Genomic DNA, 26,735 nt, shown 5'->3' on the forward strand with positions numbered 1-26,735 from the left:
TTATTTTGACCACCGTAGAAATTGAATTCAGGACCTTCATCACGGTAGCCAAACGTGCTGTCCACAACACTGCAGAGACGTGTGAAAAATAAAGACATATAAGTACAATAATAATTTAATTTTACGCATTTGTTCTCGTTTTCTGGTGTGTATAGTTTCAATATTTTTCAAAAATATAGATTTCTTTTATATGTGCGTTTATATATTATTTTGTAATATTTAAGTAATTCGATGAAAATAAAAAGTAAATAAAGTTTATTTTTATGTATCTCCACCGAAAAGGGTTTCCAGAAAATCTTCCTAGAGTCTTTGCTTATCTCGAAACACAACAATAAAGATGAGGCATCGTAAAAACTAACAAAAAGTTGTAAAAATACATTATTTAACAAAATGAGCTTAGCATATTTTTTATTTGAGCTTGCTAAATTAACCTGCACAGTATCGCCATTTCGATATGAACTAGCATGAATTTACGATTGTATTCCTAAGGGTCGTAAAATTAAATCGTATTTCTAAAAATAGAAGTAATAAAAAATGTAATACATGTACGAGTAAAACCTGCCTGTTAAATGAGATTTTGATTTAATTCAACTTCACATGTGCGTCTCGCGGTCTATTTCCAGTAAACACTGTGTGACGTCAATCTCTGTTCTTAGTATTGACAGCAGTATTGTAATTACGGTGACACCCATCACGCTTGTTCTTCCAATACCGTGGATTATGCGTAATCCTACTCCATTTGTCTTCCTTATATTGGCAACAGTTATACAGGGTGCATTTTGTAGCGAATTTAGATTTAATTAAACCATTGGTAGGTATGTGGAACGAAAATAGAAAAGGGGTTCGATTGCAGGATGTTTCGTTTGTTTTGATCACACCAAACCGTGAATAAAGAGGTTCTGTAACGTTGAGATAGATACCTACTTGGTTATCGGATGGAACGTTATAAGGCGTCAATATTTTAAATTGTATTTTTACATTTTAACCATGGATCGCGTGGCAAAACTCAAATGGCAGTGGGCAGAACATATAGCAAGACAGGAACCCACAAGATGAACCCCAAGAATTATTCGATGGAGACATTAGGAGAACAAAAAAGGTGTCGGAAGACCCCAAAAGAGATGGTCTGACGACATTGTCGTTGTGGGGGGTAAAAGCTGGCTGCAAGCAGCAACCAACCGGAGGAAATGGAAACAAGGGGAAGAGGCCTATGTCCAGCAGTGGAGGTCAGAGGGCTCATAAAGAAGAAGAAGAAGAAACACCAGCGGAAATGACTGAAATAAGTCATTATTAAATTAAAATATAATTTAAAAACATTTACCCGCCATAACATTATCTTCGATAACGAGGTATCTCAACTTTATAAGGGGGTTTACTGTACTGACTACGAAAGAATGTTAAATATCTGTGACACGTCATCAGACAAGACCAGCATCAGCTTTTCGGTGAATGAATGTGAAGATTAGAATAATAATAAAAATGGAAGAAGTGAAACTCTGACAAGTTTGATAGTAGAGGACAGGAATACAGCAAGATAAGGATAAAATTAATCCCTTCGACCTGGCGGTATACTGTTCAAGACTGCCGAATCAATTAATGAAATATTTCAGTATATTTGCTAACCTTCAATAATTGGAGAGAAATCAGACGAATAATACGTTTTCTTTTTTTAGTTTATTACAAAATTCATTTAAAATAAAAAAGATTATTTTCATAGTGCATATATTTATTTTTCTCTCTGTAAACTTTCGTTTTGTGTTTTTCCTATATTGAATGACAAATATTGAAAACCTTATTAATTTTACGAGTTTTTGTGCCCTATCATTAGTGTATTAGTACTTTATTTTTATATGTCAAAATATTTTAAAAAATCACTGAGAATTTGACCATTCTTTGTTCAATGTTCATTTTTACTAATTACAAATCTGTTTTTAAGTTCAAACATATTGAATGTGCTACAAAATATGATTGAAACAAGAAATTTAAAAAAAATGTATTAATCTTTTTGTATTTTTTTTATTCGATTAATTTTAAGGTCTATGAATCTACAAATACGAAAAGAACCATGTGTTTAACCATTTTAGTATCCCAATATATTAATGATTTAAAAAAAAAACACCATTTATTTTTTCGGTAGATACCTTATAGTTCATAAAGTCATAGATAAAATAAAAACCAATGTTTAAAATTACAAATTTGATTATTATGCAACAAAATTTATCATCATTTAAGCAAGCCTAATATCAAGAGCTCAATGATATCATAAAATGTCGTAATTTCGACATCAGACATAAATAGTTAATAAATATTAGAGATTTCACAAAGGATAACAAACCATTTATAAATAACTAGGGTTCGTATTTTTAGCATATCCTTGAAGTATCTTTGTGATTAGTAAATATTATTTATCATACACAAATAACGAAAGTAATTAAATTTATTTGTTTCTTAAAAATACTAAATAAATAAATACGTCTCATGTGTTTAAAGCTACTCTTAATAATATAAAAATGCACAATATTTTTATTTCGTGCCACAAATACTAAACGATAGTTTGATGAGTGAAATATTCTTTAACCCATATTTCTCAAGGCGTTCTTTACGATGATCCCATTTCAGATTTCAGTACTGAAAAGTGCTAAAATTTAGAATCTTGATACCAGGAGCACATAAGAATTCGTCGGTTAACGACGCTTCTCCAACGCGGCGCCTAGCCGCCGTCTGACTTCCACACCTAAAGATATACGTATATTAGTAAATGTATGTAGAAGTAGCGCGTAGGTAGTGGATATGACGATACCGGTGATATGATAGTAGTTTTACTAAAAGCTTTTTCTTCCCTATGACGTAGTCTTTTCTATCAGGATATAATGATTAGAAAGATATGATGTGGCTTTATTTGTAGAACAAGTTTGAATATTGTATCGACCCCTCCTACGTATACGAGTACCATCATAAGCCAAGAATCGATCATGTATTTTTTATTATTTTTATATGTATTTTATTGCGTATTTGTTTTGAACTGACTATATTTTCTTGGATGCAAAACTCGAGCAATTTAGTATAAATGAACCGGACAAAATATATTTATAAAAATATATTCAAATCTCTCCACTGTGATACTAGATGAAAACTTATATCAAAATAATGAATTATAATATGATATTATCATGCTTCACAAATATTATTTTTGATATTTTTTATTAAAAACAAACTCATTTTAAGTTAAGTTTTCACATTTTCAAAGTTTATTTTGAAAAAGAAGTTTTGCGAAAAATATTTAATGCGATTTTCGCTAAGCTGTCTCTACTCTGAGTGCAGAAAGCTTCGTGCTTTAAAATGAAAGCTTTAAGCTTCTATTAAGTTCCTTAAGTTATCAGGAGCGCAGAAGACAGCAGCGGTAGTTTACACCGAAATATTGACTTGGACGCTCTGCGCAACTCCACTTTATTAGTTTTGTTTGAATGACCTTTTTATTCTGGCGTATTATTCGATTAAAAACAAGTGTATTAGAAAATAAATGTAATACTTTAATACCTTTATTGATTATTAACAACGATTTTAGCTACAAAAAATACTTATGGCTGAGCATAATCAAGCGAAACCCGCTCTAAAACACGTTTACATAAGGTTCAAAATCAACTGGGCAAGCAGACATTTTAACCCCTCTCGAAACCCATTCAATAAGAAAGTTCCACTGAATGCGGAAAATTCCAGTTCCACTGAATTTAACAAGACACGTGACCTATTCAAAAGTATCAGGAACGCAGAAACGCATAGTGGTGAGCTCGGTTAAACTCGCCGTGCAAGATAGGGATAACACCGTTCCCCCCCTCTCGCTCGCTCCTGTGTGCATGTGTGTGTGGTCTATTTCGGGAGGGTTGCAATACCCCTTCATGTAGCGCACTTCATATGGCGCTCAGCATGTGTAACATTTTGTTCCTTTACTCTATTCTCTCCTGATACATTACACACATGGCTCAATAATGTAAAGGAAGGGAGTGACGTGTGAAGCACGTGTGTGTTTAGATTTCGTTATTGAAGCAAATGAAGTCGTTATACTACATAGGGTGTTCAGAATATTGCAATTTATTCACGATTCATTACTTTAACACACACATATGTACATTTATAGGTTGGGTATGTGTGAACTTAAAAATGAAAAAAAGATATAAAAATATATATAAGCATTGGAATTATTAAAAATATTGTTATTACGTTTTGTAATATTTTTTCCGCTTTTAATCGGCGATTTGGATTTATTCGTCTACTATGAGAGATTCAAAAATTTGTAAGATCATGTAATGATAAATTTCAAAATCGTGTAAAAACACTCTTAAAAATACTTATGATCTCGTTCTACCTTTTTTTATAATGAACATAAATGAGTTCACACGAAAGCACTGTATGTACTACACTGTATGTAAGCACTGTATATAACAGATGGGTTCGCAGTTATATCCCTCCCAGGGTGGAATAGATTATTTAAAATCATGCTGTGATAGCAAACTACACCATATATATTTATTTAAATATTTTTCCAAACTTTTTTTTATTTTGTAGAAAAATAAGCTTAAATATACATATTTTTTCTATAAACTTTGTATGTGTAAAAAAGGGGTCGATAGTGTTGAAGAAGATTCATTCATAAGAAAAATTCGTTCAAGTTTAACCACTTTTTGTTTAAAAAAATTATGTTTGTACTGAAAGAACAATTAAAAACATGCAATAGTTTACCTCGGCTCGTAACGCATGTCTGTGTCCAAAACTTAAGTGCATTTTGGTCTTCGGGTCGACCAAAAATCGCATGTGTTAGACATTTTGTGTAGTTTTGAGTGAGTAAATGGTACTATGGTGGTGAAGGGTGGTATTGTTTGCATGCTGTGTTAGTGATTGTCCTGACGGAGAGACGGGTACGTCTCGAAACCGGTAGACATAAAAATCTCAGTGAGTAGTTATATACCATTATTATTAACATTTTTGTAAAAAAATAAATAAGTAAAAATGACTAACCACAAACTAAATGCCTTAAATATTAATAATATTGAGAATAAAATAAAATATTTACTCTTTTCAAAATCTTTTAAATTTTATATTTGAAAAATAACCTCACATTAGTTTTACGCTTTCTATCTCTTGACAACTTTAAATAAAGGATTATGTCTTATTTAACATATATATATATATATATATATATATATATATATATATATATATATATATATATATATATATATATATATATATATATATATATTTTTGATATGAATATTATATAACAGCATATTGTTATATAATATTCATATCAAGTTATTACCCCGTACAGTACTAAATATGCATAGTATAAAATAATTTGCATATTCATTATTGTACAGGTAGGCCATTGCAAACTCTGTTTTTTTTCAATAATACAACTATCATTCTAAAATTGTGTGAATTTCACTTTTGTTTTGTAAAACACTATCCCTTTTCTTAGAACACATAGATAATGAATATTCTCTTGTATTTTGGTCACCCTGTCTTTTATGTAAGCTCCAAACTAACTCGAACGCGGAGGTACGAAAATAGGTCATTGCACACATACATACATAATATTCCCTCTCCTACGGGAATAAAGGGGACTCTTTCCTCCCGATTTCCACAAACTCCTTACCTTCTCGGTAGCGATGCGCTCCTGGTATCAGGCGTCGAAAACAATGCAGCGTGGGCGGCCTCGGACTCACAGCGTCGTTTCTTCAGATGTTCAGGGGCGTTACCCATTTTCAAGAAAAGCTGTTACTACTCGCGTATAATGCGCTCCTGATATCAAACACCAAATGTTCTTGGCATTGGGGGCATACTGACCGCGTTTCCGGATGCGACTTTATCAAGAAAAGCGTCTTGAATCACCTCCGCTTTCTGCACTCCTGATGTTTAAAGTCGTCGTGGAAATACCGTAGGCGGCGCCTTGGTGCGCCGGGCGGCGTCTTTAGCGCATACTGCCCACAAGAACAGCAAAGGGAGTGGAAAACTTGGCTAGATATCTGTAAGTTTTATTACATTCGCCATGGTTACCACCCATTTACAACTACTATTAAAATGCGTATATGCAATTATTTCCCCTATTTTTTTCCACCCCTATGATGTTGTGATTTAAATGAGGGGATCACCACTGGGGTAAAATGTGGGCACAGGGTTGATAGGAAAGCGTTTTCACTAGACACTATTAACCGCGCTTCTGTGAAATGGACGTTTCACCCACGCTGATTTCTGCGCTCCTGGTATCGAGCGTCGGAAGGCCGCTCTGTAGGCGGCAACTTTTTAAGAGCGCCGGGCGGCGTCGGCGTCGGTTACTGCCCACATGCGCTTGTACTAGTCGACGCTTCGCTTTTCCCCCTAATCTGTTTGCTTACTTTAAACGCGATCTTTAAATTAGCGGAGCAGAAATCATTGTCAGCTTTTATGAAATGTAAACTGTCTTTTTTTTCAGATTCCAGATTTTGCAAACACCTACATATTTTTAAAAGATAATCACTCCATTGAAAGAAGAAATTACCAAACAATATCGAAATCTCTTTTTAAAAATCCGAAGGTAAGGTAAAATAAAATTTTAATACATATTCTGAGATATAAATATGTTACTAAACAACGCGCGTCATTTTTACTCTACGTATTATAACTAAGACGTCATGCGCCGGTAGATTATTTTTAGTTCTCTATCAGTATCTATTTTGAGAATTCTTCACACAATGGTTACTCACGTTTAAACACTTATGGTTGAACTTTATGTTTATTACGAATATATCTATTTGTAGGAAATCATAACTAGTTGAGTCATTGTCAATGTATTAGGGCCTTTAAACTTGAAAAAATAAATAAGTAATCATAATTTACTTAAACAAGCTTATACAAATACTAGTAATAATTATGAGAGCTCCAGCCATTTGTGACCTGCCCATTTTCTTTCATTTACTTTCGCATATGGCAGTAATATCCTTACAACGGGATGTTCTTCGCTTACATCATCTATACGCTGATTCGTATATTCAACATCTTCATAGATCCAAGAAACAAAAGCGCTGAACTAACCTTACCCGAAAATAATCAATGGTCAAGTAAACACCATTTAGATTAAATGTGGTATCCTATGCACCATTCGCACGCGGGTAGGGAAAAAAAACATTTTACATCGATGAATACGTAATATACGGCATTAAAATCTTGTTTGATTAATTTGATAATACTGTTAACCCCCCTATAACGTTGATTTAAGTACCGCATTATCGGAGAGAACGCTATAGAGGGTTAATGTTTTAAATGAGCCAGCGGAGATGACAGACTCATGTCTGTCATCTCCGCTGGTTAAAATATAAAGTTAGAATTCAAAACATTAACCCATTATAACGTTTCCTCCGATAACGCGGTACCTATCTCAACGTTATAGAGGGGTTTCCTGTACTAAAATAAAACTTGTACAAATAGTTCAAAATGAATATTATTAAATCTTAATGATTCCGAGTCAAATATAATTATCCGTGAGGAACAAAATATCTGTCAACAATGGTAATCTCTAACAATCGCTTATTATTCCTATTAATTTAAACGATGTCATAAAAAACGAATAATCGTAATTTGTAGGTCCTTTGGGCGGAAAGATTATTTGCGAAGAAACGTCAGAAAAGGGATTTCGTTCATTACGATTCAGAAGGTTCCCTTTCAGGCGACAAACTAAATCCCAAATTCAAACCGGTCCTTCGTGGAAAGTTTAAACGGTTTGAAAATGCGAACAATGGGACTTCGAACGGATCAGCTGTTCTGGATAGTCTCAAAACGCTTTCCAGGGTTAAAAGGGAAGATATGAGAGTCCCAAAACAAGAAGAAATTATGTTCAACGACGAGCTTTGGAGCCAGGAATGGTATTTGGTGAGTACAAAGTTATAACATAATAGAATATTTAAATGGAGTCGTGAAAACATCACGATTGCAATATACATAAATTCAAAATACAAGAAAATGATTTTTTAACATTTAAGTTTTATACTGACATTTCTTGGTGAAACTGTATTTTATAAAATAAAATAAACGCTATATCGTTTATTCCACGTTTGATCACCGTCAATTTCATTTGACCACTGACTGGGTCTCGTCGTAACCGACATTATCAGACTGGTGTGAGAACATGGAATTCTTTGTTATAAATACAACAAAACAGGGGTTAAAAACCATGATTTTATATATTTTTTTAGTAAAATATTGTTTTTCTTATACAAAAGAAAAAAACAACCTTTTTTAACAACTTCCACAATAAAAAATAACAGTGTTTTGTTTGTTATTTGTAAACTAGTTTATTTTTTTTAAATAAAGAATGAACAAAGCGATAACCGTTTTTCAACTATTTTAAGACATTAATTATATGTGCGTCATACGACATTTTTGTTTATTATATATTATGAAAACGAACGAGTTTGATCACATAATTTATCATTATAAAACATCACCTTTTCAGCATGATACCAGGACAAGGGATGATTTGCCAAAGTTGGATTTAAATGTTCTTCCTGTTTATAAAATGGGAATCACCGGAAAGGGTATCAAAGTGTCGATTTTAGACGATGGAATCGAATACTTACACGACGATCTCAAGGCTAATTATGTGAGCAATTCTTTTAAATTACCAATACTTATAATAATATATATAATGAAATGTACGCATTAAGTAATATAAAAAAATCTTGCCCATTTATCAAAAAAATATTAAAAATATACCTATCATCGCGGTGTCAGCGTACGTGATCTAAAAAAAAAAAACTTAAATTGTAAATAAAAAAATTAAATAAAAACTAGAAAATTTTAGGTCATATTCCTTTAAATAACTTTTATCTGAACTACACATAAACTAGAATTATAAAGGTCATTTTCCTTTATGTAATTAGACGTTAACTAGAACATTTAAGGTCACATTCTTTTACGTAATTTTTATTTTCTAACTAGATGTTTACTAGAACGTTTAAGGTCATATTACTTTATATATTTTTGCAAAGGATTCTTGCACTCCACGTTATATAGATAGTTTGTATTTATGAAGAGTTTAGCTACCTTAATAATCAATCACAAGATAAATGTCGTATACTCAAAATTTTGCAAAATACACTTTTTAGGATCCTTCTATCAGTTGGGATTGCAATGAGAAGGATTCAGATCCTGCCCCCAAATATGACTCGACGCACAGAAATGCTCATGGGACTCGCTGCGCCGGAGAGGTATTTTTTTTTGACATCTTAATATAGATGAAGAAAATGTAATAATATGGGTAATAACAGGGCTTATAACCTATCGTAGGCTGGTGACAACAGCCACACTCAAATTACTTTTACTTTAATTCTTGGAATTCATGCATATTCAATATAATTCAAACGTCAAATCAAATCAACCATTGATGCTGCCGCGAACTCACGCATAGAGCAACTAGAGAATTATATGACATACGTATGAGTTCCAAAAAATTGTGTGGTTGTCAACTATAGGTAGAATGGTGAATGTTACACGTGTATAAAACAATCACTTTGATCAGTCTATAATATGCCGTAAGCCCTGTATATACCCAGACTTCCTTATTCATCTTCAGACTTGTTCATCTGTGTTGAGATGAAGAATAATGTCATGACACTCTACATGTGAATTCATTGGAGACATCTACAGTTAAATTAGGAAATTGATTTAACAAAGACCCTTTTATTTGGATGTTTGATTTGTGAACGCACGTTGTCGACTTTTTAAAAAAAATATTGTATATTATTTTATATACTGTACATTTGAGTATTGATTTATGCAAAGCAAATAGAAACCAAAAATATTCTAATGATAGATATCAAGATCTGTATTATATAATTAAATATGTATTATTTCCAAATGTGAGCAGATAGCGTTTATCCAAAAATAGTATTAATAACTAATTCAGTATGCTTGATAAATTATTACAACACCGTTATTTGATGAAATGTAAGGGAGGAATATAATGTAATAGGAATATAATATAATATAAATATAAGGATAAAAAGGGAAGTTGTTGGAGAGGGAAATGATCTAGAAATGAGAATATGATTAACAGTTAGGGTTATATGGATAGATAGTAATGCTTCAGACGTTTCTTAAATGTTATATTTTTCACGAGGAGAGGTAATTCATTCCAGGCTCAGGCAACTTTAGAAATATTCAGGAATAAGTGAGAAATATTAAATGTAGTATAACTAGGAATATATTGTTTTCTCTCCTAAGTAGTGGAGAGTTAGACCATGACCAGAAAGGCACATCAAGCTCTTAGTAAAGTACTTTGGTACACTAGGATTATGTAGAACGTTATTAAGTGAAGATTGTAGATGTGGATGTAGATGTATTTGGTGATTAAGAAGAAGCTTAGTTAGTTCAGAGCAAAAAAGTATTTTGACAAAGAAAATATAAACATACAATATTATTTTAACATTCCACTAAACCTCGATCAGAAATAAACATATCAAATCTTCTTTTTTGAAATATAAAATACTTATATGTTATTTTTCTTTAAACTTATTTGCCTACTTTTAAATGGGACCACTCTTACTGAACTGTTTTGGTCAAAAAAAAAACTTATTTTTATCTCTGTTATTTGTATATGTAAGTGCAAACGTGTGTATTTGTATGTGTGTGTGTGTGTGTGCGTATATCTTTTTGTAAGTGTATGTATAAGTTTTTGTGTGTAAATATATTTGCATGTATGTATTTATAATTATTAAAGAAAACACTTTGTTTTTTACCACTTGAGTTTAATTATAGACTACATGTTTCAGAGGTTAAACTTCCATCATTCAGGTCTGTATAATAACTAAAATATAAAATATAAAATTTTTCTATAAATAAGGAGAGGGGAAAGTAAGGGGAAGGGGTTAGTCAAGGAACGGAGTTTGAAAACAAAGGAAAAATTGAAAGCAATGGCGAAGAATTTTGAAACAATATATTATTTAATAAATTATTATTAGAATTCAGGTTTTTTTGTATTTCTAAATTTTCAAGATAATTCATAATTTGGCCTTTATATGGAACAAGGTGTAATAATTTTAATTTATGAGAGTGAAATGAGTGATTAGTATCTATTATATGATTTGCAAATTCCGAAAAATAATTACTAACAAGACCGCTATGATGTTCTTTAATTCTTATCTTCAAATTTCTCGCAGTTTGGCCAATATATTTTCTATCACAATCTCCATACGAAATTTCATGAACACCACTTTTTTGTAATAAATCAATTTTAGATTTTGAGTTATCGAGGATTTTATGTAAATTATTATTTGTATAATATGCAGGTTGTGTATGGGAGGGTAAGATTTTTGAAATATTTTTAGTTATTGAACCCGTATATAAAATTTTTCGCCAAGATTTATTTTTAATTGAATCATTATTAGGAGCTGAATATATGTATTTTTTGGTTAAATTATTTTTAATTTTATTTTTTAACATTTTATCTATTAGCGCGCTATTATACCCGTTGTTTTTTGCTATTAGTTTAATTGTGTTTAATTCACGATTATAATTTGAGTTACTGAGGGGGATATTAATTAGTCTATTTAATAATGAATGGAAACTGGCCATTTTATGTGAAATGGGATGAATGGAATCAGCTGGAATGACTGTGTCAGTGTGTGTTGGTTTACGATATATATTTTTGCTATTAGTTTAATTGTGTTTAATTCACGATTATAATTTGAGTTACTGAGGGGGATATTAATTAGTCTATTTAATAATGAATGGAAACTGGCCATTTTATGTGAAATGGGATGAATGGAATCAGCTGGAATGACTGTGTCAGTGTGTGTTGGTTTACGATATATATTAAAATCTAATTTATTATTTATAACTTTAATCGATAAATCAAGAAAATTTAGGGTATTATCGTCATTTTTTTCCATAGTAAATTTAATATTATTATGTAATGTGTTGATGTGAGTAAGGAATGAATCTAGTTGTCTATCAGTCCCAATAAAAATACAAAAAATGTCATCAACGTATCTAAACCATCTAAAAATACATGTTTTTACAATGATGGAAGTTTAACTTCTGAAACATGTAGTCTATAATTAAACTCAAGTGGTAAAAAACAAAGTGTTTTCTTTTATTATTGTAACATGTCTTACCACAAAGTTAATGCCGAAACAATAAATTAAATATGTATTTATATATCTTGATTCAATGTATTTTTAGTATACCGTTATTTCTTTTGAAAATTTTGAAATTATGTATTGTATATCCCATATGAACCTTAAAGGCTTTTATATATAAACTAATATCTTACAATACTTGCATTATTTCTATATTTTTAAATGTATTCAATTATTATTACCAAACAGCTTTCATATAATTAATTAATCGTTAATTCATTCTATCCAAATACGTAGTTGGGTGTTGATTAGGGCGAAAAAATATAAAAATGATTACACATCTATTTCGTTTGTTTAAAATATTCTGTATCACACAGGTAGCGATGACAGCCAACAATGGTAAATGCGGTGTAGGGGTGGCGTATGGAGCAAGCATTGGGGGGATCAAATTACTAGATGGTCTCATCAACGATAGAGTGGAAGGGGCTGCTTTGGGTATGTACAATATGAATTCATTATAAATCGAATATTTATCCTTATTTATTATTCAATAAAAAAATACTTAGTACCATATTTATTTCAATGTTTATTTTTAAAAAAAAATTTTTTTTAATATGATCTCCTCTTTATATCGTTTCTGTACCATTATTACATTGTATTTTGTTTGTAAGAGCCAAAATCACTTCCAAACAAGTGGAGGCCTATGAAATAAAATAAAAATATCATAAAATGTTTTTTTACTAAGTTTTTGTGTTAGGTTTTTTTGTAATAGTTTAGTTGTATAGTCTTTCATATCCAATCCACACATATTTTCATCCAAATTAAGATATCTATAATATCTTGATAATAATTCCTTGTTTTTGAAACCTTGTTTTTATACATAAAAAATGTCAGAAAATCAGGTCTTATTTCGTTCTTTGTGTGTTTTACAATATTTTATTTTTATTTCTTTCTGTGGCTTATTACGGTACCGCTTTTTTGTGATTTTTTCACGACAACTGCTCCCTCATACCTCTCAAGGGAAGAGATGGAGCAAAAAATCTGAGTTAAAGCTATAACAATTCTTAAACTGCGTAGTAAAATTTTTACTGACGGAGATTCATACATTTATTTTAATAGGTTAATTTTTACAGTTTTTTTACCGTAAATTTGGGTATTTTAACATGTTTATTTGGATTATAATCCCGCTCAAGTAGACTTCTCATCTATTTCAGTATTTGTGAATCTGTTTTTAAAATTAAAAGGAGTTTTAATCGTTTATTTGAAGGTTTCCTCATATTCGGTACATCCTCCTCCGTAGTGTAGTGGTCAGTACGTTTAGCTATTCTGATTTATATAGCCCTGGAGGTCCCGAGTTCGATTCACAAGGGGTAAAAATAATATTCGTGATTTTCACTAAAATATCTTTGCAATGTTACTCCTTACCGTAACTTTGGTTTCTGAAGCGCAGGGCTGACCGTTATAATATAGATAAGGGTATCAAGCTTCATAGGTATTTTTTATGTATTTTACACTCAGAATGGTTCTAATGTTGCATTAGGACAATTGCAACAATAAAAGCCAAAATAAACCATTATTAGAAACTTAATATAGATTAATGTAATATCAAATTAAAATAATATTTCACAAAAATGTTTATACGACGTAAAAAATAAACCTTATGACAAATGCCACAGCAAAAAATGATCCCTAATAAGTCAAAAAATAACAATGTTTTCGTCAGCTTAAAACATTTTTTTAAAACTAATTTTGATCACCTTAAAGACACTTTGGTGACTAAATTTATAAGTACACAGTCATGTCACTTCTCAATGTAGGTGTCCAAACGACATAAAAGATTGTTATCTCAGCTTTTTTCAATGTTTGTTCTATCTAAAATGTACACTTCTTCAACGTTAATTGAAACACGCACGTAATTATTTATCACCTTTGAGTTTTTGAACTGTGTATCTACTTGAAATTCGTGAATAAATTATGCATAAGGGAATATTCATTTTGTGCATTTTGTCACTCCCTTTCTCTCTCGTTTTTTTATGTCCAAATAGCCTACTACATCAAATTACAGTGTCGCCATTTTTTTTTCAAATTGTGAAGTGAATTGGGTAAATGCGTTTCAAAGCATTTCTATTAACTCTTTGGATATAATTATTATAAGAAATTACATGGCAATTATTTTTTTTATCAAAAATATATTCACAATTTTTTTGATGTTTCGATTACTTTTTTATATGTTAATCATTTTTAAAAATTCTGTAAAGCTACATGAACGGAGCAATTTGGTAATGCATGAATATTTTTCCTTTTTATTACTTTGGAAAGAGAATTATTCCAATAGCAATCTTATTTTATATTAACTGCTTATTTTCTCGCCGAACAAGAAGGTAAAAGGAAGATGTTGCTACAAATATAGGTTTTAATGAGAGAAACTGATTTTTCTACTGATAACCGTTAAAAAGATATACGAGTACAGCATCTAACTATTTCAACTTAACTAACTAAAGAGATTTAAAAAAAAAAATATTGAATATATTTTGGTAGGTAATAGGCAACCATGAAATTTGAGAGGATGAAAAATTGATGACTTAGAAGTTTTGTAAAATTTTCAGGTTTCGGGTTCGATAAAATAGACATCTACAGTGCTTCCTGGGGTCCTAATGATGATGGAAAGACAGTGGAAGGCCCGGGGAGACTGGCGCAAGAGGCTCTAGAGCGAGGAATTCAAAAAGTACATACTTATAAATCTCAAAGCAAAAATAATCATTCCTTTTTTTACAGCATGCTGACAATTTTAGACAGTATTTCAAATTTCAAAAGAATTTTAAATAATAACACATAAGAACGACGCTTTATGTCGGAATTTGTATCATTTTTTCACTATGCATTTTTAAAAAAATTAAAAATATCTCAACAAAACGAAGAGCATATTGATAAAGGAATGTAGATAAGTCTGATATTTAAAGGCCTCACGGCATGTCTTCCGCTGGTTTTAATGAAAATTTTGTTCACTGTATAACATTCACCAAACCACTAATAAATTACTTAATTGAATTCCAAAACTCGTATTTTGATATGCAGGATAGCAATAAAAAATAAAAATAAAGTGAAATTATCGTAATGCAGAACTTATTTTTTTTAATGAAACACCTGTACAATACCACTAAATATGTTTTATTTCATTACACACGACTAGTTTCGGAAATTACAAATGTTTTCATCTACAGGTGAAAAGTAAAACACCTATTTATAGTAGTTTTACTATTCACCTGTAGATAAAAACATCTGTAGTTTTCAAAACAAGTCGTATGTACTGAAATAAAACTCATTATGTGGTGTTATCCAAGGGATTTTATTTAAATAATTAACATGTCATTTCACAAAGTTAATGTCGAATCAATAAATAATTGAAATTGAATAATAGAAATTGAAAAAATATAAAAAGGCAGCTTAAATGTGAATCCAGTGTCTGATTTAATAAAAATGTTAGAATTCTATATTTTTTATAATCTGTGTTGAGATATACGATAAAAAATCTTGAATATTTAATAATTCCGTATTATGATGGTTTACAATAAAAATACTTACTTAATATATTTTTTATTTGAATATTCATTCGCTTATTATGTCAATGTGTTGCAATTTAAAAAAAAAACTATAGTTTTTAAATTTTAATTTTTGACATCTCATCAAACGTGAAGAAAAATTAGGAAGTCTGGGCATTTACGGGGCTGACGACCGTCATAGGCTGGTTTAAGTGATCACTTTACACACGTGTAACATTCTTTCAATTCACCAATTCTACCCATTATTGACAATCACACTTCTCAAATTCTTGGTTTTCAAGTTTTATATACGTGAACCAATTTAGTAACCTTGTTCTTGAATCACTAGAACTTCACTAGAGACATCTATTTAGTCTCTTTAAACATGTTGATTAAAAGATTTTATTAAATCGAAAATTTAATCATTCATGAAATAGTCAAAATCTTTTTGAATCACATTTTTGCCAACTCCCTAAGAAAGGTTGATATCTCGAGTCCTTGAAAGTTTCATTATAATACCTCGAGTGTATATTGAGTATCCGAATATTCCGAGCAGTCGTGCTCTATCTTAGGACGAGAGGTCCTTAAATAGACTGCATTAAATTGAGCAAACAAATTTAAAATGGGTCTCCTTTATTCCCTCATTTGCCAATGTATGAGAAAGCTCAGTTTTATTTTAAAGCTTTCCTTTAGATTCGTAAATCATAATTTAATTAAATAAATAAAAAAAATCATTAATTTTTTTTTTTTTTTTCATTTATTAATTTTTCAAAATATATTACATACATGAGTCATATATATAATATTCCCGATGAATAATTTCAATTTCTCATTTTGTGACATGGGATTAAGGTTAACAAGACTGTTATTAAAATGACATTGGACCAATATTTAATTTATTATTTATATTTCTTCGAAACGATGCAGTGCCCTATGCACCATAGAGAACGGATAAAGTTTAGAGAAAGAAAAAGGAGATTGAAGAAACACATTTAAGTTGAATAAACTTTTAATTCCGCGTATACATCTAATTTGCGTATAAAAATGAAAATTGAATTGGAAATTAAAATATGCCTTTAATTTATTCATTTAAACACGACTAGTTTTCAGAATTACAGATGTTCTCAAAACTAGTCGTGTAATAATAATTAATAAACACAAGGTGTTTACAAGTGTTTCATTTTTTTATATGTAAATCATCATGTTAATCCATTAAAGATAATGCCTAGTCAATAAATAATACTAATTAACAGTAAGAAAACCAGATAAACTTTCATATTTTAAATGAAAGAAACATTGTGAATGATATGTCATAACACATTGATGAGATAAAAATTTCTAAATTTTCAAATTTGTTTTATTATTTTACTTTTTTCTCTATTTTAAGGGTCGTAATGGAAAAGGGACAATTTTTGTATTTGCGAGTGGTAATGGTGGCAGCCGAAACGACAACTGCAACTGTGATGGGTAAGTACTTTCGAAATATAAACTCAAAGATTTGTAAACTTTATAAAATAAAACAACTTTGTTTTTAACCACTTTTTATTGGTAATTTTTTTCTTCGACCAGTTTCAACAAAAACCTTGTCATCATCAGGGTTAAACCTCGCAGTTATATTATATTAACATCTGTTTACAGTAAACAAAACATTTATTCAAAATTCTTTTAGACTCTTCATTCTTCATACATTTTCAAACCCTTGTACATTAAACAATTTTGTGACTCGTTTTTTTTTTCAACAATGGCAGTCTTATTCTAACCTTATTTCTAGTAATATGTTCATGAAAAATTTTGTTTAACACTATTTTATCCTTAAAATATTTTTGTTTAAAAATTGAATGTAAAGATCAGCATATTTAATTTTAGTCTCTTTTTTATAGATAACCAGTTTAGTTCTTCTCTCATTTTTTCCATATTATTATATTTATATTTTTCTTGAGCACCATTTTCTTCGCTTTATTTTGTATATTTAATTGAACATAGCCAAAAGATACGTTCTATTTCAAACCCACCCAACTTTAAATGTAATAATCAATAGCTATTGTATACATATGTTCGTCATTTAACTACTTTGTGGTTAAAAGTAGCAGGTTATACAGCTTTATTGCGCAAAACTCACGTTCCTTTGAGAAAACATGGTGTATATTCTGTTTGATGTGTTTTGATCTTTTTGGTCCATGTTTGTATAAAGTGTACAATCGTTGATTTGTATGTTTTCGCTGGAAAGTGCTAATCCTAAACGCCATTTACTTAAAAGGGAGATTTGAATTACAATTCATGTTTAAAAATGGACCACGGAATAATGATTTCTACAAAGGTACGTTAATATTTTCTTTTATTCCTTTTAAACATGGAAAATGTTTGATCATGATACAGAATAGAGTTGAACTTTTGAGAACTCGAATACAAAATCCGTGATACGAATATGTGTAACTCAATAATGTTCGTTACGGAGCCGCTTCCGAAATAATGAGATTGAATTTGGTAGCGGGGAATGTGGAATTATTACTATCAAAGGCATCAAATATTTCATACATGCTCATTAAGGTACATGGGAGATGTGTCGCTAATTTAACGCGCATGTGTTTGATATTTTACCCATCCGTTTTGCATGTTTTAGTTCTATAAACTAATAGAGTTATAACTAGTTTTAAATTGAAAAAAAAAGTAATGATGAATTTTTGATAAGTTCATATTTAAAATCGGGTCGGGTTGTGGTCTCTTGGTTAGTGTCGCGGACTCGGAGTTTTTCGGTTCGAACCCACTGTAACACAATTTGATACCTATTACTAATAATGAACCGCTTAGGCTTACAGAAATAGTAGGAAATTTAAATGTTTGTGAAAATAATAAAAACACAAATATTTCTCTTTTAAATTAAAAAACAAATCTTTAAAATCTTGAATGTTTTTCGATGAAACTTTGTGACATATTTTAAAAACTTTATAAAATAAAACAATTTTCTTTATAACCACTTAAAACTTTTTTTTTCTACAGCCAGTTTTGACACGAAAACATTTAAGATTTCTAATTTGATTTTAAATTAAAAGACGTATTATTGTTGATTGAAAATTGTAAATATGTGTTCTATGAGGAAAAATAAATAAACAAATCATAATTCCTTTCAAAATTATTTTTGTGTATAGTATTTTATTTCTGTATCTTTCTGGGTCTATAATGCGGTAATTACCACGTTATCTTTTATGACACCTCTTTTATGAATCATAAAAGAGGTATCGGATTAAGCTTCCTGTACAGTGTACAGTCACCATTAAAATAAATATTTTACTTTATGCATATTTACACTATATACTGTGCACTCTCGATTTGTCGGGAACGTTAAATGATAATTTATATTAAATGAATTTCCCGGTTAATCCAAAACATTTTAAATAAACTTTCAAAATTTCGTATACATCATCTACTAATTACTTATAACCACGCTTTATGAAATCTCGCTAAACTCTGATTGCATAGTCTCAGGGGCGGTAGTTAGACTTTATTATACAGACCCATAAATCCAACACAAGAGACAGTTATTTTAACAACATAAAACAATCGTCATGGTTGTATTTTTTTTTTTGGTGAACAGTAGAATCGGCCTTTCAAGCATTTTGAATGATGAATCTTATTTCATATATTTTGTTCACTTTCATCAATTATATTTATGCATTTTGAAAAAAAACTGTACAATTAAATTTTGTACCCGTATTTCTTGGTGGAACTACCTTTTACTGTAGATTTTTCTACGTTTGTCAATATATAAATTGATAATAATAATTTTAAATGAGGTATAAACTAGAACGTTGTTATTTTATAATTACTTATTAAGAAAAGGGTGTATTTTTTATTGAGTTTACCAAGGGCATCAAAAACAAATTAACGGTTTTACTGACTCGCTTTATAACAAATGCCCAAATTTTTCGCCTATTTTTATATATTTGTATATACATACTACTACTACTACTACTACCATCACGCCGTTTCCCCGCAGGGGTAGGCAGAGAGGATGGAACGCCACACTTTTCTGTCCTGACTTACACTCCTCGCCTTCTTCACATCCATACATCTAGTCATACATGCCCTCCAATTACGCAGACTTTTGACATCGCCAGATTTTACGTTCTGATTGATCTGATCGTTCCAAGTCTTTTTCGGTCGTCCTCGTTCTGTTTTCCCTCTCACATTCGCCACATATAATTTCTTAGTCATTCTCTCGTTATTCATTCGCTCCACATGTCCATACCACCGTAAAGCACTCTTTCTAGTCTTTTCAATTTTTCCTCATTCAGCCTTACATTTCTTCTTACATCTTCATTTTTAATTCTGTCATGCAATGATTTTCCACACATTCGTCTGAGGGAGCGCATTTCAACAGCGTTCACTCTGCTTTCATCTATATGTGTGTGTGTATATCGCTCACTCCTTTCAAGAACGTCATAAATCAAAAAACTTGATTTCTCAGGAGAACGTTTTTAAAGTTTTAAAATATAATACAATATATCAAAAATAAATATCAATCCACGTATCAAACTTTTTATTGTGCAACAGATCTTTTTAGGTATAACCTGAAGGTTTTTTCTCCATTTGAAAAATATTTAGTATATTTACAAAAATAATTAAACAATACCTTTTCTTCAAAATGCAAAAACAACACTTTCTGCCCTGTAGGGGGTAAATATTAAGTTAAAAATATGCCGCTTTTGCTGGGAAATAGTACATTTTCTGGGCATTTCGAAAACATGCACAACTGAAAATTGACGATTTTTGATTTATGACGTTCTTGAAAGGAGTGAGCGATATGTGTATTTACAGTTACATAGGGAGCATCTACACCGTGGCTATAGGCAGCGCATCTCAAAGAGGCGCCTTTCCTTGGTACGGAGAACCATGCGCCGCTACAATGGCGGTCACCTACTCATCCGGAGCATACCAGGACCAAATGATCGTAAGTACATTTCAGCTTTCATATAGTACGGGATGTATCTACCCGGTCACGCATTACTGTATGTGTTCAATCTGCTTAAATTTAAATGAATGAAAATTAAAGCTGGCGATTGAATTCAAAATGCCTGTGAAGCAGTGATTTTTTTTTTAAACCTATGAAACAACAATGAAATCGATTTTTATTTTTGTGAAAAGTATATGGTTTGGGCATCTAAAAAGCTAACGGACTATCATCCGCTGGTTGTATTGATGACTTTATTCACTGTATACAATTAACCGTGTTACCCTTTGAAGAACTACACTACTCTGAAAACTTCCGCCGCATTCCCAGGACCGGTATAAAAACTCTAGGCTTCTTTTCAGACCCATCCATTTAAAAAAAAAATTACTAATACTGCCAGACTATTAATAAAAATATGCGCACATGTTTGAACAGTTATTTTTCTAAAGAAAGTATGTGAACGCGAATACTAGGTTTAATTTAGCACCATAAGGGATTAATATCAAGAATCTTATTGATATCTCATCAGAGACTAAAGTTATTGTAATGCCAAATGGAAAATTCAATGTTGAGTTATCAATAAACACTTTGATAGAAATCCCTTTTAAAATTTTATACTTATAATGCCAGACTACTAAAAAAATGGGTTCATGTTGACCATTTATTTTTCTATAGAAAGTATGAGAAAGCGAATACAATATTTAATTTAGTACCATTAGGGATTAATGTCAAGAATCTTATTGGTATCTCATCAGAGGCAAAAGTTATTACATATTTATCGTTACTGTAGACACTTGGTAGAATTCTATATTGAATTGTTGGGTAATATATCCAAAATTAAACAAGCATATTGGATTGAATCCTACATTTATTTATGTATGTTATTTATTTATGTTAATACGTGACGCGTTTCGTCTTATTAAGACATTTTCAAACACTGACTAAAACTATTTGAAAATGTCCTTATATACTAACAATAATTGGTATTATTAAGTCTAGGAGTACATATGATGGTGGGTATTTCGGTGGGTAATGTGGATTTCGATGAATGTTATGATAAGCAATGTAGTTAAATGTCAATTAGGGTATATGAATATAATTTGTATGAATTTAAAATTAATATGATATTCCGAACAATTATGTATCTACAAGAATTTATAATATAAATTTATTACATATATATACATGCACATACATAGATACATATACATACACATATTTATACATATATATATATATATATATATATATATATATATATATATATATATATATATATATATACATATATATATATATATATATATTTATATATATATACATATAAATATATATATATATATATATATATATATATATATATATATATATATATATATATATATATATATATATATATATATATATATATATATATGTATATATATAAATATATATATATATATATATATATATATATATATATATATATATATATATATATATATATATATATATATATATATATATATATATATATGTATATATATATATATATATATATAAATATATATATATATATATATATATATATATATATATATTATATATATATATATATATATATATATATATATATTTATATTTATATATATATTTATATATATATAAATATATATATATATATATATATATATATATATATATATATATATATATATATATATATATATATATATATATATATATATATATATATATATATATATATATATATATATGTATATATATATATATGTATATATATATATATACATAAATGTATATATATATATACACATATACACAAAATTATATTTAAGTAGATAATAATTAAAGAAAACACTTCGTTTTTTACCACTTGAGTTTAATTATAGACTACATGTTTCAGAAGCTAAACTTCCATCATTCAGGTCTGTATAATAACTAAAATATAAAATATAAAATTGTTCTATAAATAAGGATAGGGGGAAAGTAAGGGGAAGGGGTTAGTCAAGGAACGGAGTTTGAAAACAAAGGAAAAATTGAAAGCAATGGCGAAGAATTTTGAAACAATATATTATTTAATAAATTATTATTAGAATTCAGGTTTTTTTGTATTTCTAAATTTTCAAGATAATTCATAATTTGGCCTTTATATGGAACAAGGTGTAATAATTTTAATTTATGGGAGTGAAATGAGTGATTAGTATCTATTATATGATTTGCAAATTCCGAAAAATAATTACTAACAAGACCGCTTTGATGTTCTTTGATTCTAATCTTTAAATTTCTCGCAGTTTGGCCAATATATTTTCTATCACAATCTCCACACGAAATTTCATAAACACCACTTTTTTGTAATAAATCAATTTTAGATTTTGAGTTATCGAGGATTTTATGTAAATTATTATTTGTATAATATGCAGGTTGGATATGGGAGGGTAAGATTTTCGAAATATTTTTAGTTATTGAACCCGTATATAAAATTTTTCGCCAAGATTTATTTTTTATTGAATCATTATTAGGTGCTGAATATATGTATTTTTTGGTAAAATTATTTTTAATTTTATTTTTTAACATTTTATCTATTAGCGCGCAATTATACCCGTTGTTTTTTGCTATTAGTTTAATTGTGTTTAATTCACGATTATAATTTGAGTTACTGAGGGGGATATTAATTAGTCTATTTAATAATGAATGGAAACTGGCCATTTTATGTGAAATGGGATGAATGGAATCAGCTGGAATGACTGTGTCAGTGTGTGTTGGTTTACAATATATATTAAAATCTAATTTATTATTTATAACTTTAATCGATAAATCAAGAAAATTTAGGGTATTATCGTCATTTTTTTCCATGGTAAATTTAATATTATTATGTAAAGTGTTGATGTGGGTAAGGAATGAATCTAATTGTCTATCAGTCCCAATAAAAATACAAAAAATGTCATCAACGTACCTAAACCATCTAAAAATACATGTTTTTACAATAGGATGATTAGAATTTAATAATTCTGTCTCAAAATCATTAAGGAACATATCAGCTAATACTGGCGAAAGAGGAGAACCCATTGGGAGTCCGTCTCGTTGTTCATAAATTAAGCTATTAAATTCAAAATAATTTTGAGAAGTACAAATATCATAAATTCTAGTCATTTCTTTTACATACAAATCATCTAAGTCTGAATCACATAATAGTTTCATAAAAACACTTTTGGCATCATCTATTGGGACGTTTGTGAATAAATTTACAATATCAAATGAAATAATTTTAGCATTAGAAGGAATATTTAAATATTTAGTTTTCTCAATAAATTCCAAAGTATTCTTTATGCTATATGTTGGTGAAAAAATTTTATGACATATAATTAAATGATTTAGTAATTTACAAAGTTTATAATTTGGCGCACTCACGTATGATACAACTGGTCTAATTGGAACATTTATTTTGTGTAATTTAGGTAACCCGTATAATCTTGGAATTTGGGGATTTTTATTAATAATAAAATCTTTAATATTATCAACAATGATAGTAGGGCAACGTTTAAGTACTTCTTTTAATTTCGTTTGATATTTAATCGTTGGGTCTTTTTTCAAAATTTCAAATTTTTCACTATCCAAAAACTCTTTACATTTGTTTATGTAATCAGTTTGATTTAAAATGACAATGCTATTTCCTTTATCTGATCTAGTAAAAATAAGTTCTTTATCATTTAAAGTCCGTTTTATATTGTTAACCAAAACACTTTCATTGTTCACATTCTTCTTTACTTTCGGTATGTTCTTAAATAAATCAGCACATCGATGTTTTAGAGATGGAGATTCTTTCCAAAGAGCAGCCTCTGTATCCACTGCTAATTGAATTAAGGGTTTTTCACTTGCATTTTGAATATTGTATTTCAAACCTTTTCTCAAAAGGTTCATTTCGTTATCAGGAAAATTATGTTGCGAAAGATTTACTACACGATCACTAAATTTATGGTTCGATGAATTTACACAGTCAAATTTAGTTTGGGTGGATTGATTTTCAATAAGTAATTTCAGTTTTTTATCTAATTTAATCTTCTTTTGAAATGCTGCAATACTTGCGAAATATCGTACCTTATCATCAAAGATATCCCATTCAATAGGGTGTAATATATGGGTTAATTCACAATGCAGATATTTTAAAAGAATTTTTATATTATTTCGTACAATAAAACAGATAATAATAATATATAAAATAAAATGATAAAATAGATAAAATGTTAAAAATTAAATTAAAAATAATTTTACCAAAAAATACATATATTCAGCACCTAATAATGATTCAATAAAAAATAAATCTTGGCGAAAAATTTTATATACGGGTTCAATAACTAAAAATATTTCGAAAATCTTACCCTCCCATATCCAACCTGCATATTATACAAATAATAATTTACATAAAATCCTCGATAACTCAAAATCTAAAATTGATTTATTACAAAAAAGTGGTGTTTACGAAATTTCGTGTGGAGATTGTGATAGAAAATATATTGGCCAAACTGCGAGAAATTTAAAGATTAGAATCAAAGAACATCAAAGCGGTCTTGTTAGTAATTATTTTTCGGAATTTGCAAATCATATAATAGATACTAATCACTCATTTCACTCCCATAAATTAAAATTATTACACCTTGTTCCATATAAAGGCCAAATTATGAATTATCTTGAAAATTTAGAAATACAAAAAAACCTGAATTCTAATAATAATTTATTAAATAATATATTGTTTCAAAATTCTTCGCCATTGCTTTCAATTTTTCCTTTGTTTTCAAACTCCGTTCCTTGACTAACCCCTTCCCCTTACTTTCCCCCTATCCTTATTTATAGAACAATTTTATATTTTATATTTTAGTTATTATACAGACCTGAATGATGGAAGTTTAGCTTCTGAAACATGTAGTCTATAATTAAACTCAAGTGGTAAAAAACGAAGTGTTTTCTTTAATTATTGTAACATGTCTTACCACAAAGTTAATGCCGAAACAATAAATAAAATAAGTAGATAATGTTGTTGTTTATTTTTTATATTATATATTATAAATATTAGTCAAAGGGAAAATTCTATGTTGAGTTATCAATAAACACAGTGATAGTGTAACCCGTTTTTATGAAAAACTTGTCAAATTTGGTTAAATATTTTTCAAAATTTATTTTTAGACCACAACAGACCTTAATAATGGGTGCACCATAAAGCACACTGGAACATCTGCGTCCGCCCCGCTTGCTGCGGGGATAATAGCGCTGGCACTGGAGGCAAAGTAAGCGTGAACAAATATTCTTTATATCGCTTACATATTCACTCTCCATATGACATGTGGTCACCACAACTCGCCTTTATGCTGAAATATTCGCAATCATGTTAAAAACACCGTGGCTTGTGTCCGACGCATCATGACGTATGGAATGGAAAGTAGAGCGGACAACGTTGCGCTTAGAGTGTCAGAAATGAAGACTCTAAGAAGCATATCAGGCAAGAGTCTTCGAGATAGAATAAGAAATGCCAGGATCAGGAAAATATGCGACATCGAAGATGTCGTTAGGAGAATGGAACCATCCAGACTCCCCCACATCGCACTGTACGGCCAACCCCATGACCACCAAAGAGATGGGTCGATAGCTGAGAATCAACATCGTAGGAGGCTGATCCTTCTTAAAAACAGGCCATAAGACCTACAATAAGATGAAGAAAAAGATTATAAAAACAAATATTTATCATATTAAAATGTAATGTGTTTTCATCATACATTCTAAAACTACTTATTTTTCAGCCAAAACCTTACTTGGCGCGATATTCAACACCTCATCGTTTGGACCTCTGAATATATGCCCTTAGCGAACAACATCGGATGGCAAATGAATGGGTAAAAATATTTTAATATCACCATTGAATATAATAATTTGGAAACTTCATAAAATTAAACAACTTTTTCTTAACCACTTTTTTTTATTATTAGTACACTTTAACCAACCGGTTTCGACAAGAAACTTGCCATCGTCAGAACGTATTGTGTGTGGAAGTTTTTGGTATGGGAATGTAATTAAGTATGAGTTTTAGAATTTAATAAACCCTGATGATGACAACGTTCTTGTCGAAACCGGTTGGTTTAAGTG

At 29.6% G+C, this 26,735-nt stretch overlaps 1 protein-coding gene across 1 annotated transcript in view; it reads left to right on the plus strand.

Annotated features, from left to right (window-relative positions):
• LOC148307698 (neuroendocrine convertase 1-like) overlaps positions 1 to 26,735 on the plus strand; it is a 40,755-nt gene that overhangs the window by 3,959 nt on the left and 10,061 nt on the right. The window contains exons 2-11 of the mRNA XM_088262955.1: positions 6,470 to 6,571; positions 7,618 to 7,902; positions 8,486 to 8,632; positions 9,138 to 9,239; positions 12,488 to 12,605; positions 14,717 to 14,835; positions 17,037 to 17,116; positions 20,465 to 20,597; positions 25,782 to 25,882; positions 26,393 to 26,485. Coding sequence (XP_088119081.1) covers positions 6,470 to 6,571; positions 7,618 to 7,902; positions 8,486 to 8,632; positions 9,138 to 9,239; positions 12,488 to 12,605; positions 14,717 to 14,835; positions 17,037 to 17,116; positions 20,465 to 20,597; positions 25,782 to 25,882; positions 26,393 to 26,485 — 1,280 coding nt within the window. The remainder of the gene's footprint in view (positions 1 to 6,469; positions 6,572 to 7,617; positions 7,903 to 8,485; positions 8,633 to 9,137; positions 9,240 to 12,487; positions 12,606 to 14,716; positions 14,836 to 17,036; positions 17,117 to 20,464; positions 20,598 to 25,781; positions 25,883 to 26,392; positions 26,486 to 26,735) is intronic.

Source organism: Brachycentrus maculatus, unplaced genomic scaffold, assembly GCF_059751285.1.
Source record: "Brachycentrus maculatus isolate JH-2025_06_01 unplaced genomic scaffold, ASM5975128v1 h1tg000194l, whole genome shotgun sequence".
NCBI classification, from domain to species: Eukaryota; Metazoa; Arthropoda; class Insecta; order Trichoptera; family Brachycentridae; genus Brachycentrus; species Brachycentrus maculatus.